At 33.4% G+C, this 14,980-nt stretch overlaps 1 protein-coding gene across 2 annotated transcripts in view; it reads right to left on the bottom strand.

Annotated features, from left to right (window-relative positions):
- Positions 1-426: 426 nt before the first annotated feature.
- VIRMA (vir like m6A methyltransferase associated) overlaps positions 427-14,980 on the bottom strand; it is a 55,022-nt gene continuing 40,468 nt past the window's right edge. For both annotated transcript variants that reach the window (XM_081071104.1, XM_081071105.1), the window contains 8 exons: positions 13,626-13,758; positions 6,908-7,060; positions 6,289-6,449; positions 5,219-5,315; positions 3,508-3,674; positions 2,408-2,739; positions 1,436-1,579; positions 427-767 (listed from right to left, as the gene is read on the bottom strand). In XM_081071104.1, the coding sequence (XP_080927230.1) occupies positions 613-767; positions 1,436-1,579; positions 2,408-2,739; positions 3,508-3,674; positions 5,219-5,315; positions 6,289-6,449; positions 6,908-7,060; positions 13,626-13,758 (1,342 nt within the window). In that variant the 3' untranslated portion in view covers positions 427-612. The remainder of the gene's footprint in view (positions 768-1,435; positions 1,580-2,407; positions 2,740-3,507; positions 3,675-5,218; positions 5,316-6,288; positions 6,450-6,907; positions 7,061-13,625; positions 13,759-14,980) is intronic.

Below are 14,980 nucleotides of genomic sequence, written 5' to 3'. Positions count from 1 at the left end.
ATATTAGATAGCACTATTGACAGTGTATCTTTGCAAAACTGACTTTTTAACAGTTGTGATAAAAGTAATGTGCAAAAAGCATAGAACAGGAGATGACAGTGGTGGTATCCATGTAGGCTGATTCCAAGGTTTGAGACGTTGTGCAGTGTCTACAGTTACTAGTGGTTATAACATAAATTCTTACTAAGTTGTTTGGACCTATATGTTTAATAAATGGAATTATTAGGCATTTCTATTGTCTTAGGTGTGTTGTAAAAAAATTACTGAAACACTAAAGGGCACCATGAGCTGAGAAAGTATTGGGAACATCTGTGGTATACACAAGAAATACACTAGGGCTAAAGTCATTTCATCATTCATTTTCTACCTAAGAAATTTTCTAAAGTCTTATATATGAAGGAGAAAAAATACATAAAAACATACATACAAAGTTTGGATTTTTATTGAAATCTTGTGTAGGTATCAAACAAAATCTGCTTGCTTCAGATAAAAATATTCTCTCAGATATCTCCAGATAACTGCTAACTCTAAACTGGTCCTTTAATGTCTTATTTTATTTTTATTGTTTTCATGAAATCTTCCTATATACTTATAATGTTCCCAAAATAATTTTTATCGTGTAAAGGATCGTACATGACGACCTCTACCACTGCCTCCACTAACAAACTTTCCTCTTGAGCCTCCACTGCCACTATTTGCACTTGCCCAGGAAGGTCCAAGCCCCCCACGACCTCTTGAAGCACGGTCACGAGGACTTGGGCGGTAGCCTATAAAAGAAAGAATATAATTTTTAGTTACAACATCCTTTCCTTTCCTATTATATACTAATCTATAAAACTGAGCTCAAACCAAGACAAGAATTACTCTGTACTCCTTTAAAATCTCTGGCCAAGTTCTGTGAATGTGTTAAAGACCAGTGAATTGTCCACTTTAAATAAGTAAATTGTCTTATATGTGATAATCACGTCTCAAATAAAGCAAATTATTTAAAAAAATAATGTGCATTTGAAACCAAAAGCTACCTCTGACCAGAATAATTCTGGACTTGATATAGTAATGTTTTAGAAAAGATTGTATACTTAACGTACACAAGACAATACTATAAACATAGACAGAATATACCCTATGAAGGTATCTGTTGCTAAAATACTTTGGTCAAAAAGTACCTTAAGGACTGGCTTTCATTATTGAAATATAAAAACAGAGCACTATGAAACTGCTCAGATTATACACATAGTTCAGAATCTAAAATTTTCATTATTTTTATAAAAATGTACATTGGGCACTAATTCAGATATAAAATTAAATTGACTTTAGAATTACGCATCTACATTCTAAAATATTCTCTCCCAGAATCAGAGTATATGACATTCAACAATTTGAAAAGGAGGATTCGCCTCCACTCTCAGCAATATCAAGTAGAAAAAAAGTATACCTGTAGAACTAAGTGGTCGTAGTGGTGGAAGAGGGCCCCTATTAAAATTGCTCTGGCCTCCACGACTTTCATTGTAAGTTCCTCGAGGAGTATTCTGAGCACTCCAACTGGAGCCTCTTGTTCCCTCCCGACGACTATAGTTTCCTAAAGGCAACACAATAAAAATCTTTTTCATGACTTCAATTGGATTAAGGAAGATTTGACAGGTTTTCCTTAATCTTCAAAAGTAATGTCAAAGAAACCATGAAATTCTGTAAGTGGAATATAAAATGGCAGCATTATATATGGGTAGGAGCAGAGGTTCTGGAGCCACACTGGCAGGGTTCAAATATTGGCTCTACACTTATGTGTCCTGGTCAGCTGGCTGACAGTTTTCTCCTCTGTAAAGTGGGTGTATTTTCAGAACCTACCTGTTGATGTGAGAGTATTATATGTAAAATACTTATAAAAGTTCCTAACACAGCTATATGTCTGCTATTAACATAAACTCTTCTCTTTCATTCTCACCCTTACTTAGCAGCAGAAAAACATGACATCAATCATTAGTGAAGCATAATTTCTTCACTCTGTTTCTAAAATCTTGAAACAACTTAAAATAGATTAAATACAACATCAGCAGCCAAGTAGAGAAAAATCAATGGTGAACTACATAGAATGATCACAAGGAAATTGATAAGCACAATTGTGAAAATAATATATAAAATTATTCAAAAGGATAAACATAATTTTCAATGTAAAAAGGAAACTAATTAGCCAAGACTTAAACTCATCACTGAATATGCAAATAATCAAAGGAAAAGATTTCTTTCTATCCACTACAGTACACTGCAAACAGTACGAATGGTCTAGAGGCAGCTTAATTGTAGTAACAGAAAAATACTTTATCTGAATCAATGCCATCTAAATCACTTCTATTTAATATTCTAATATTCCAATATTCTAACCCATTAGGAAGCACACATAAGTAGTTACCTTTTGAAGCAGGTGGTGTGAAAAATCTATTTTGACTGTGAAAAGCACCCCGTCCTCCTCGATTGCCTGAAAATCCACCACGAGAAGAAATCTTCTGTGATACCTTGAGTGGCCGTTTTGGTGGGGGTATTCCATCTTGAGGGACAACTTCTTTACTTTCAGCTGCAACAAAGTCATCCACATGCATAGACGGTGGTCTGCTTGTGTTCTGTTTTCTCTGACGAAAAATATCATGGGGTCGTATACCCTGTCCAAATCCTCCCCTGCCCCTTCCTCTTGGTGGCGGCACAACATGAGCTCGTTTGGCAGGTTCAATGTATTCCGATTTTCCACTATTAAAACAAAAATATTCACTGAAAACTTTCTTTTTCATATTTCCAATAAAAATGTCAATCTTTGCAATATTGAAAACTACATTTCAATTATTTTATTCCAACTGTGTTAACTTTGCAAATATTTGTACCACAAGCATATCTTGTTTTACTCTGCTTCACTTTACTGAACTTCACAGATTGCGTTTTTTACAAATTGAAGGCAAAATCCTACACCAGCAAAGATTACAACTCACTGAAGGCTCAGATGACAGCATTTTTTAGCAATAAAATGTTCTGTATGTAATTAAGGTATGTACATTATTTTTTAGAAATAACACTACTGCACACTTAGTAGACTACAGTATTGTGTAAATGTAACTTTTATATGCACTAGGAAACCAAAAATTTCATGTAACTCGCTTTATTACGATAGTCACTTTATTGCAGTGGTCTGGAACCGAATGGGCAGTTATCTCCAAGGTATACCTGTACTTTCCATGGAAATACAAAAACAACTAATGCATGGTACTCACATTTTATTGATATGACTAATAATTATTTAAAATAACCAGTTCACTCTTGTTTAAATCTTCCAAACACTCATAAAGTAGAATAAAGTAGTATGTCCTGGCCAAACTATTATCTTTAAAAAAATTTCCAAACATTCATTATTCAAGTATTATGTAAAATTCCTTTATCCTTTAGCAGTCATGTCTATCTTAAAATACATTAAAATAAATAAGCTTACATGACCACTATCAAAATCTTCAGTAGAATAAATTTTACCTTGAAGTAATAAAGGTCTCATGCTTGTGCTTCCCAAGTTTGAATCCTTTAGTGGTCTTGGTTCTCCCTGGAGATGATGGTTCTGACAAAAATGAGCGCTCTAATTCTGAGTGCAAGTCAAAATCACTACAGCATTTTTCAGAGAGTTCAATTAAGTCGACTTTTACCTGCAGTCATAAAAATTTAACAAAATGAAAAAAAAACCTTAATTATAACTATCTGATTACAGAAATTCTTATTTCCTATCAATTATATGACTCTCATAATAAATAAATTATAGGTCTGCCTCTTTCCATCTTTTCAAAAACCAACATCATTGGTAGTTAAAAAAAAAAATCTTAGGAATTCAGGTGTTTTTTTTGGAGGGGAGGTGGTGGCATTCTTCCTCAAAGAAATGCTATCAACTGAAGAGAGACCTCTGCTGCCTGACAAGAAACTCATGATTTCTCTATATAAATTAATGTAGTATATCCAGAACTGTTCCAAAAGAATCTGAATATAACATACTCTGCAAGCCTTGTACAGTCAACATATCTGCTGTAAAAGGATTCTGTGCCAAAAATCTCAAAGTTCTATGCATTTAATGAGGTTCCAACCTAAGTTTACTTTCAGAGAAGTGAAAATTATGTTTACTTAGGTTTTATTCAAATTTATCAAACCTAAAAGACCTAAAATTTCCCTAAGCCATGTAAGGTCACAATCATCATCACAAGACAGCTGTGATTTAACATAAAGTTAGCACAAATGTTTTAGACCTGTGATGCCAAATATGGTAGCCACTAATCACGTGTGCCTATTTAAACTTAAATTAATTAAATCAAAATGAAATTCAGTTCCTTAATCACAGTAGCAATATTTCATTGCTCAACAGTCACATGAGCCTAATGGCTGTTGTACCGAACAGGGTAGATTATAGAACATTTCTGTCACTGCATAAAGTTACATTGGACAGCACAGTTCTATAGAATAGTTGAACAATTTACACTAAAAAAAGAAACTAATTCTTTAATGAGATTCAAATGAATTGTATGTGATCTTTTAAAGAAGGAAAAGGAGCCCTCAATACACTAAATATACTTTAACTGTGAATCATTCTCTTAGTTTTATTGCACATGATGAATACTAACTTTTTTTTGGACCAGGAAACATCCAGATATATTTATTTCTTTAATCAAGAAAAAAAACCAAAAACATATGGTACAATAACGTGGCTGAAATCATCCTCCCTAATACATCTCTGAGAAGCATAAAACAGACATTACATTTTAAGTCTTTGTGTTTAAGAATGTCAATTTCCATATGTACTTTATTATTCTAACAAATACATTCTTTACATTTCCCCAAATTAAGAGCAGATACCACAACCCCATTCCTCTCCTTAAACCCAAATACAGAATAAATTATAATTTTGCGGAATATTTTCTACCCTACAAATATAACAAAACAAAGTACTTAGAGTACTTAAGCAAAAATGTGATTTTCCCCTAAAATGTCTCATTCTCATATGTATAGATCACTAACCAGAAAGAAGCAAAACAAATAGCTTAAAAACTGAGAATCCGTGTCTGACTGACATAAAAATTTGCAGTACTAGTCCCCAAATGGACTTTTAACAGCCTTATAATATGTAACCTATTTTAGAGCTAAAAATACACAAACAACAAAAAAAGTAACTTTTTTCTAAATATTTAGTAATAAAATTAAATTATACCAAATCCAGATCTGTATCAATCTCTTCAGCCTGAAATGGAGTAAACCACATAGATTTCAACTGATCATCCATGACATCAGCTAGTACATACGCAGTCCTGGAACAGAAAAAGTTATTTGGTAAAAAAGCAGAATTCCAAAACCAAATATTTTAGCTTATCGCCTAGATAACATCTGTGGAAAGTACAATTAAAAATGTAACCCTATAAAGTATTAGTAAAATTAGCACTTGAAAAGACTCCTCCAAAAAGCTACTTAAGAATAAAGTATCCTTAATAAACAATAACTTAGACAGTAATCCTCTTGTGACAAACTGTGACCTTTCAATACAATAAAACAGAGCACTGGTTTTATTTCCAAAAAGCCACGTTTATTATGCTGTACCAATGTGTACAGAAACTGCCCATATTTAATTTTTCTAAATTCAGAGAATAACTCCATTACACTGAATAATCATTATGATGTAATAGCACAGCGCTCCAAAGATCAAGAGGCATATATATCAGGGGTCAGTAAACTATGGTCCCCATTCGCTGGCCTGTTTTTATACAGCCTGGGACCTAGGAATGGTTTGTATATTTTTAAAATGTTTTTTTAAAACCTAAAGAAACGAACAAAAAGTTACAGAAGAATATGCAACAGAGGCTTAATGTGCAAAGCCTAGAATTTTTACTACTTGGTTCGTTACACAAAAATAGTCTGCTGGCCCTCTCTAGACACCAGTCACTGAATACACAGTATCTACTCATTAACCACAAAACATTGCTTGTTTTATCCATTGTTAAACAGATTCTGGAGAGCTTCTGGAGCTGAAAGTACTGGTTCTATGTCCTGTTCATCAAGAGGTAAAGGATCACCTGATGACTCCAGCATTTGCTAAGTCCAACTATACTGCCCAACAACAAGCCCAGATTATCATCATCTTTTGAATGCTCAGAGGCGTAATGTGGCCTGCAAAGCCTATAATTTTTACTACTTGGTCCGTTACAGAAAAATAGTTTGCTGGCCCTCTTTAGACCCCAGCCACTGAATACATAGTATCTACTCATCAACCACAAAACATTGTTTTACCGATTGTTAAACAGATTCTGGAGAGATTCTGGAGCTGAAAGTACTGGTTCTATGTCCTGGTCACCAAGAGGTAAAGGATCACCTGATGACTCCAGCATTTGCTTAAGTCCAACTACATTGTCCAACAACGAGTCTAGATTGTCATCATCTTTTGAATGCTCCTAGACACAAACAAAACAGAGTAAGAAGCTGCACATAAAACATGGACATTTAGGCTCCAAGTTTACTGACTCTTCATTAGAAAAGGTTGTATTATTCCATTACTTAGAAATTTGGAGCACCATCTGGGAATTATCGACTTAACATTAAACATACTAAAACAAATACCAAAATCACTTGTCATTTTATTTCTAAAGAATGGTAGCAGGGGGCACCCTGTATTCAAACAATCAACAATTCAAAAAGTACTGCCTTCATTTAAGATTCATAATGGTATGGAGGACTTCACTCCAAATTATTAACTCAAAGAATTATTTCAATTTGTATAAATACCCAACTGAGGGTTCACTGTTTTAAAAAGTCATTAGAAAAACTTGTACTAGTCAAATGGAGAAGTAAATATGTCTTGGGAATGCACTGTTTTTATTTTATTTTATTTCTTTTTTAGTTTTCTTTTTACCAAAACAAGCTTCTCTAGTTCAAGGAACAAATTTTCTGGACTTTCTTCTTTGCTTTGTAGAAGCTGTTTTAATTCTGCAGCATTAATACTCATCGTCCTTGATGAATGAGCTCCATCTACTTCCACAAGACCACTATCATCTCCACAACATCCCTGTAAATGTCACACACAAGTTAAATTTGAGAACAGTGAAATTTGCAAAGATGCTTCCAAACTTATTCAGATATTTAAGTCATTTGCTGCAAACTTCCCCTCAATATTTTGACTTTATATCAGCACAAATGGCTTGTTTTAAGCAGGATTTAGTCAGCTCTAACCCGAAATAAGTTTTCTTTGAGTAAGACTCACAAAATAAATAGGTAACACATGCATTCGATTTACTGACACCAAGATTTCTCAACAAAAATATCTAATGGCAAATACACTGGCATATGTAGGACACATAACATACCGACTGATACTCAATTCAATGCCTGCTATAACAAAGAACTGATGAAATCTGAATTTATCTTTCTGGAGATAAGGCAAACCACTAAAGAAATAGTACCTATCATATTTAAGATTGTCTTTTGTCATATAGAAAAGTTAGTATTTTTTCCGTTTAAAAGTATGCCACATAATAAAATGAATTTTGCAATGACAATTCAGTGATAGAAAAGTTATCTAGCAAAACAAATCTTGGATGGATTATGACAATAAATTCATCCATATTGTCACATATGAAAGAACATGTAGTAGTTTCAAATCTGAGGAACACAGTCCTGTTTTAAATGGCTCAAAATGAATATGGTTTCTTAGGAAACTATACCCACAAATCCAGATGCAGTATTTAGTATTTTTAAAGAGGCATTAACAATTAAAATTTTGTTTGAAGTGCCTACCGTCTGTCCTATAATGGGACACATTTCAATGAAATTACTTTGAATAGATTCCCACTCAGATTGATACTGTGCCTGAAATACACTGTTCCTTTCAGAAAATTAGACCAAGGAAGTCACTTACGTTGTGTTAAAGAAGAGGGCATACAGTTTTAATGAGAAACTCAATAAACCATTATGTCTACAAGGGTTTTATTTACTGTTTCAAGGTGGGTGTGAAGGGTAGGTTGATGATGGTCTAGCTCATGATTTATTGAAAAAAATTTTAAGGTAAATAAGATAATCAGAGTGCACTGACAGAAACAGATTGTGAGGAGTTCTCTATAAAGGAACTGTCCCATAAATGTTGACAAAACGTATAAACTTCATACAAAACTTACCACAGACTAAATATATTTTATAGAAATAAGTATATTAACCAGATTACAAATTATCAAGGCATCTATCTGGCTTCTTTCATCATTCTTAGTTATTGATACCACTTTTACTGAGAGATGGGAAGTTTAGTATAGCTGAATCAGAAGGTATTACAATGATTATTATTTTTAAGATCCCAGAAAACAAACCAAAATAATCAGTTAAAAAAAAAAGAGAGGGGAGAATTTATGTCCACAGAAAAACCAGAACATGAATATTTATAGCAGCTTTGTTCATAACTGCCAAAACTTAAAAGCAACCAGGCAAATATATGGTGATGGAAGGAGAACTGATTCTGGGTGATGAACACACAATCGGATTTATAGATGATGTAATACAGAATTGTACACCTGAAATCTATGTAATTTTACTAACAAATGTCACCCCAAATAAATTAAAAAAAAAAAAAAAAGCAACCAGGATGCCCTTCTGTAGGGCATAAATGTACTACAACTGAATGAATAAATGTACTACATCCAGACAATGAAATATTATTCAGCACTAAAAAGAAATGAGCTATCAAGCCATGAAGAGATATGGAAGACCTGCTAGATACTGTATGATTCCAATTACATAACATCCTAGAAAAGGCAAAGCTATGGCTGCACTCTCTCAGACTATAATATCCAGAAAGAGTCCACTCTGCACTTGGTGTTTCGTCTGCGGGGTGGTATCACCAAGCCTTCCCTCCACCAGCTCGCCCAGAAGAACAACTGTGATAAGATGATCTGCCACAAGTGTTACACTCGCCTGAATCCCTGTGCTGTCAACTGTCGCAAGAAGAAGTGTGGCCACACCAACAACCTATGCCCACGAAGGTCAAATAAGGCCCCTCCACTACCTCCTCTGCTCACAGGACGGCCTCCTGCCCAAACCCCTTGGCCCTGAGGCTTCAATAAAGTTTCCCTTTTATTGACTGAAGCAGTAAACAAAAAAAAAGAAAATGTTATGAACAATTGTGTGTCATCAAGTTAGTAATGTAGCTGAACGAAGAGGAACAAATTCATAAAAAGACAGAAACCAGCAAAACTGACTCAAGATACAGAAAATCTGAATAGATTTATATCAAGTGAAGCAATTTAATTAGGATCAAAAACACTTTCCAATGATATAGGAACATTTGTGACAACATGGATGGATCTTGAGAGTATAATGCTAAGCGAAATAAGTCAGACAGAAAAAGCAGAGAACCTTATGATTTCACTGATATGTGGTATATAAACCAAAAACAAGACAAACAAATGAGAAACAAAACCTCATAGACACAGACAATAGTTTAGTGGTTACCAGAGGGTAAGGGGGGTGGGGGGTGGAAGATGAGGGTAAGGGGGATCAAATATATGGTGATGGAAGGAGAACTAACTCTGGGTGGTGAACACACAATGGGATTTATAGTTGATGTAATACAGAATTGTACACCTGAAATTATGTAATTTCATTAACAATTGTCACCCCAATAAATAAATTAAAAAAAAAAAAGAAATCAGGTTGGGTGCTCAACCCAACATTAATAAATGTCACATTAATACAGAAAAGAAAAAACAAAAAACACTTTCCACAAAGAAAAGCCCAGGCGAAGATGGCTTCACTGGTGAATTCTACCAAATGTTTAAAGAATTAATAACAATCCTTTATAAACTCTTCCAAAAAATAAAAGAATACTTCCCAGCTTGCTGTATACGGCCAGACAAATGTCCTAAGAAAGCTACAGACCAATATTCCTATGAATATAGACCAAAATCCTCAATAAAATAAAGCAAACTGAGTCTAGCAACATACAAAAAGGATCACACACCACAGCCTAGTGGAATTTCTCCCAGGAATACAAGGTCAGTTCAACATGTGAAAATCAATCGATGTAATACACTATATAATTAGTAGAATATGGAGAAAAACATGATCACCTCAATAGACAGAGAAAAAGCATTTAACAAAATCCAACTTTTTTCATGATAAAAACACTCAAAAAGCTAGGAAGAGAATTTCTTCAACCTTATAAAGAACATCTAGGAATAACTATAGCTAACACTATATTTAATGGTCAAAGACTGAATGCCTTCTTCCTAAGATCAGGAACAAAACAAAGATGTCAACTCTTGCCACTTTTATTCAACATGTACTGGAGGTTCTTATGAGAGTAATTAGGCAAGAAAAAGAAATTAAAAATATCCAGATTGGAAAGGAAAAAGTTAGACTATTTCTATTTATAGATAACATGATCTTGTCTATAGAAAATCCTAAGGAAACAACTTAAAAAATACTATTAGAATAAACAGATTCAGAAAGGTTGCAGGATACAGTATCAATACACAAAAATCAATCGTATTTCTAAACACAAAGAACAATTCAGAAATTAAGAAACAATTCCATTCATAATAGCTTTTTCCAAATTCCCAATTTAGAGGCATAAACCTAAAAGAAGTACACGACATATACTGAAAACTGAAAAATATCATAGGATGAAATTAAAGATATAAATGAAAGCCACCCATGTCCATGGACATGAAGACAACAGTAGTAGGATAACAATACTCCCAAAATTGATCTACAGATTCAATACAATCCCTTTAGTGGCTGCCAGGAACTAGTGGAAAGGGAGAATGGGGAGTTTCTGTTAATGGGTACAGAGCTTCTTCAGTGGGTTATGAAATCATTCTAAAATTAGACACAATTCTATGAATATATTAAAAATCACTGAATTATCAGTTTAAAGGGGTGAGTTTTGTGGAATGTGGATTATATCTCAATAAAAATGTTATTTAAAAAGGAGAAATTTAAGGTAATAGTGGTAAAATACAAAAGAAAAGAAGCACTAAAGTATGAAAGGTTTTGTGAATAAAACTGATGAAGAAAACTGATAAAGAAAAACACTATCTGTAGTGTAATTTCTGTAATGTAATTCTGCAGCTGCTGAAGATGAACAGAAGGGGGAAAGTTGGCTACTACTTCAAGATTTCTATCTTGAAGATCAGGGAAGATCAATGGTATAAAAGCAGGGCACATAAAACATGAATCATAATGAACATGATTTTGGATATTCAGAGATTCTATCCACTAGCTAAGAGCAAGGAGACAAAGGAGAGGGAAAGACAGAAGAGAGAAAAGGAATCAGGTAGAATATTAGAAGGGAGAAGATCTACATGATAGAAATGAATGCAGGGGAACATTTTTATAAGGAAGTAAACAACAGATTAAAAAGAACAGGGAAACAATCTAGGGGAGAGTGAAAGAATTTAGAAATTAAACAGGATGGCCTTGATCTTCTCAATGAAAGAGGTTAAGAAAAGGAAATGCACCGAATGAGGGATGAATAAAAGCATTAATTAGTAGTCTTTGAGAGCCAAGCAGATCTTGGATAACATGAATGAACACTGGTTAGTGGTTTTTGATTAGGAACTATTTAACTGATGATATGTGCTAAGGAAAGCTATCATATTGATTTATTAGCAACATGTCACTTATGATCTGGTAAAACCAATAAGTAGTCGTCCATCAAGTAAACCTCTAAAATCTCTTTAGGGTAGCTACTCCTACTGTTAAATATGTCAGTCTTCTAAAATCAAAGCATCTGGTAAACTTAACCACTTTAATAAACTATATATGACATAAAACAAACAATAATTTGCTGATAAAATTGGCACAACAGTAACTACAAATACAACAGGCAGCCAAGCAGGGCTTACAGGAGTAAATATTCTCAATATAAATGATATGCACAAGAGAAACACACTAAAACAGTAAAATTAATTATTTCTTATGAAACCACCCCATATTATATTTATTTTGGTAACAATGTACGAAACACGTCCTCTACAACTCTTCCCTAATAGAAATCTTAAATATAAGTTTAATTTCTTAAACCAGTATTGACAGACTACTAACCCACTGGATAACAACTGGGTGTATTGCGCACATGTATTTTGCAAGCAATACATTTGGACAAAACTGGATTGGACAGCAATAGCAAGTTTCTATTCATTCAGGACTTAGAGCTGGAAACATACTAATGTGCAGGTAAGTTCCATCAGGGAAGACATTTCCAAACTTACTCAACCACAAACACTTTTTAAAGGCAGGTCTATTGTTGATTTTTAGAATTAAGTCCTCAATATATACTATAATTTTGGAAATACTTAAGGAGAGAAATTCTTAATTCAATTTTAACAATAAGATTTTAGAGTCGGGGAAACAATCTTTAATTCTTATCTGTGATGCATCCAAAATAGTGTAGTATAATAAAACTTTACATTTACCCCAATAGCACAGTATCCAAAACAAAATCAGCAAATGCTCAATTAAACGACAGTAAATAAATACTATTTCATTAAGAGACTTATAAAATTTGACTCTTCTGAATGACCCTAGCCAAGATAACTCAATGTAAAAAATTGTGTAAAAAAAATTACACGACAGATAGTAATTTTGTCTAAGTTGCAAAGTCAGTCAAATTAGAAGTGTCTAATAGAGTTCAATAAATCCTTCTCTTACTCTCATACACTGTTGGTGGGAATGCAGACTGGTGCAGCCACTATGGAAGGCAGTGTGGAGGTTCCTCAAGAAATTACGAATAGAATTACCATATGACCCAGCAATCACTCTCCTGGGTATCTACCCCAAAAATATAAAAGCATTTCTCTATAGAGACACGTGTACTCCAATGTTCATTGCAGCTTTGTTTACGGTGGCCAAGACATGGAAACAACAAAAATGTCCTTCGATAGATGAATGGATAAAGAAGTTGTGGTACATATACACAATGGAATACTATTCGGCGTTAAGGAAAGATGATATAGGAGCATTTGTGACAACATGGATGGATCTTGAGAGTATAATGCTAAGTGAAATAAGTCAGACAGAAAAAGCAGAAAACGCTATGATTTCACTGATATGTGGTATATAAACCAAAAAGAACAAGACAAACAAATGAGAAACAAAAACTCATAGACACAGACAATAATTTAGTGGTTACCAGAGGGTAAGGGGTGGGGGGTGGGTGATGAGGGTAAAGGGGATCAAATATATGGTGATGGAAGGAGAACTGACTCTGGGTGGTGAACATACAATGGGATTTATAGACGATGTAATACAGAATTGTACACCTGAAATCTATGTAAATTTACTAACAATTGTCACCCCAATAAATTTAAATAAAAAATAAATAAAAAATAAATAAAAAATAAATAAATAAATAAATAAATAAATCCTTCTCTTAAATATGTATCTTTTTTAATAAAACAAAAACCTGATTTTATAGTGAATAGAGGGCACGGAAAAACAACACTATTCGAAGTTCCGAAAAACATTATTGCAAGATATTTTTGAACCCAATTGATTTTTATGACAAAAATTTATAAATTTAAAAAATACCACATACCTATAATATACATATATGTATATATATATATACACACACACACACTTACCATTGTGTCAGAGTTAAGAATTTGTCTCATAAATTCCAAAAATGAAGATGCAAGTTCACCTGTGTCCTTACTAAAGGTGCTGACCACTCGTTTCAGTAAACTATGCAGAGCATTACTGTTTTTCCTTAAAGAACTATAAATAAAGAAAATAGAGGAAATGTCTTAAAATCTGAGCATATAAATCTAGTATAAGAAATGAACTATCTCAGTTCAGACCAAATTAAAGTTATTCTACCATTTTAAAAATATAAAGGTCCTTTGGTGTGCCTGTGTACACAAACCATGGAACACAAACCATGGAACACAGCATTATCCATAGCTGACACACCTTTTAAAGGAAAGCTTTACGCTTACAGAAAAGCTTTCCCCAAATAATAAAGGTATAAAACTTAGCAAAAAAAACTTACAGGTTCCCTATTTTTACACTTTTTTATAATTTGATGATTTCTCTAACACAGGAAGTTATAGCTGTCTCAGAAGTCTGAACAAAAAGCCTATCTTATATAATAACTATATCTTTCTGACAGAAGAAAATCAAAGGTATACAGCATGAGTCAATAAACTTTTAATGTAAAGAGCCTAATCTAATGGTAAATATATAAGGCTTTACAGGCTATACACAACTCAGTCTGTTTCTCTCTCTACAGTTTCAACCACAACAACTCAACTGCTGGTATAGTGGAAAAGCAGCCACAGACAACACATAAATGCTGGCTATGTTCCAATAAAACTTTATTTACAAAAACTGGTGGCAGGCTGCATTTAGCCAACCCCTGATACAAGAGAGATGTCAAACAGAACAATCATGACAATATATATCTAAAACCATGACAATATATATAATCCTGCTAAAATTATGCTATGCATTTACACAGTTCTTAGTTGATCAAAAGAGAATTTCAAGGGCAAAGTATTCTAACATTCAGTTATGTCCCTTAAGTTGTAATATAATTAGCCAAAATGAAAATAAGCATATTAACAGTAAATATGCAGTGTTTGTATTTGAAAAATGGGGTCCGATTCTGACAACTCATCATATAAGACTTTGGTAAAGCAATACAAGAGAGAAAAATAGTATTCCTGCTCTTGAGAATGTTATAAAATAATGAAATGGACAAGGCACAACAAAGAGGAATGAGACTGAATACAAAGATAATACATGTAAAGGAAAAAGCATGGGTTCAAAATTAGACTATACCAATTAACCTTTACATATAACCTTAAGCAAATGAGCCTTACTTCCATAGTCTATCAAAAAACTGTGGTCTACTATACACCTATTAGAATGTCTAAAATAAAAAAATATAGCAATACCAAATTCTGGCATTTTGTTGCTCAACTTGTAGAGAAGTTCT

The sequence above is a fragment of the Rhinolophus hipposideros genome, assembly GCF_964194185.1.
Source record: "Rhinolophus hipposideros genome assembly, chromosome: 13".
Classification (NCBI taxonomy): Eukaryota; Metazoa; Chordata; class Mammalia; order Chiroptera; family Rhinolophidae; genus Rhinolophus; species Rhinolophus hipposideros.
This window is presented reverse-complemented; position numbering and strand designations above follow the sequence as displayed.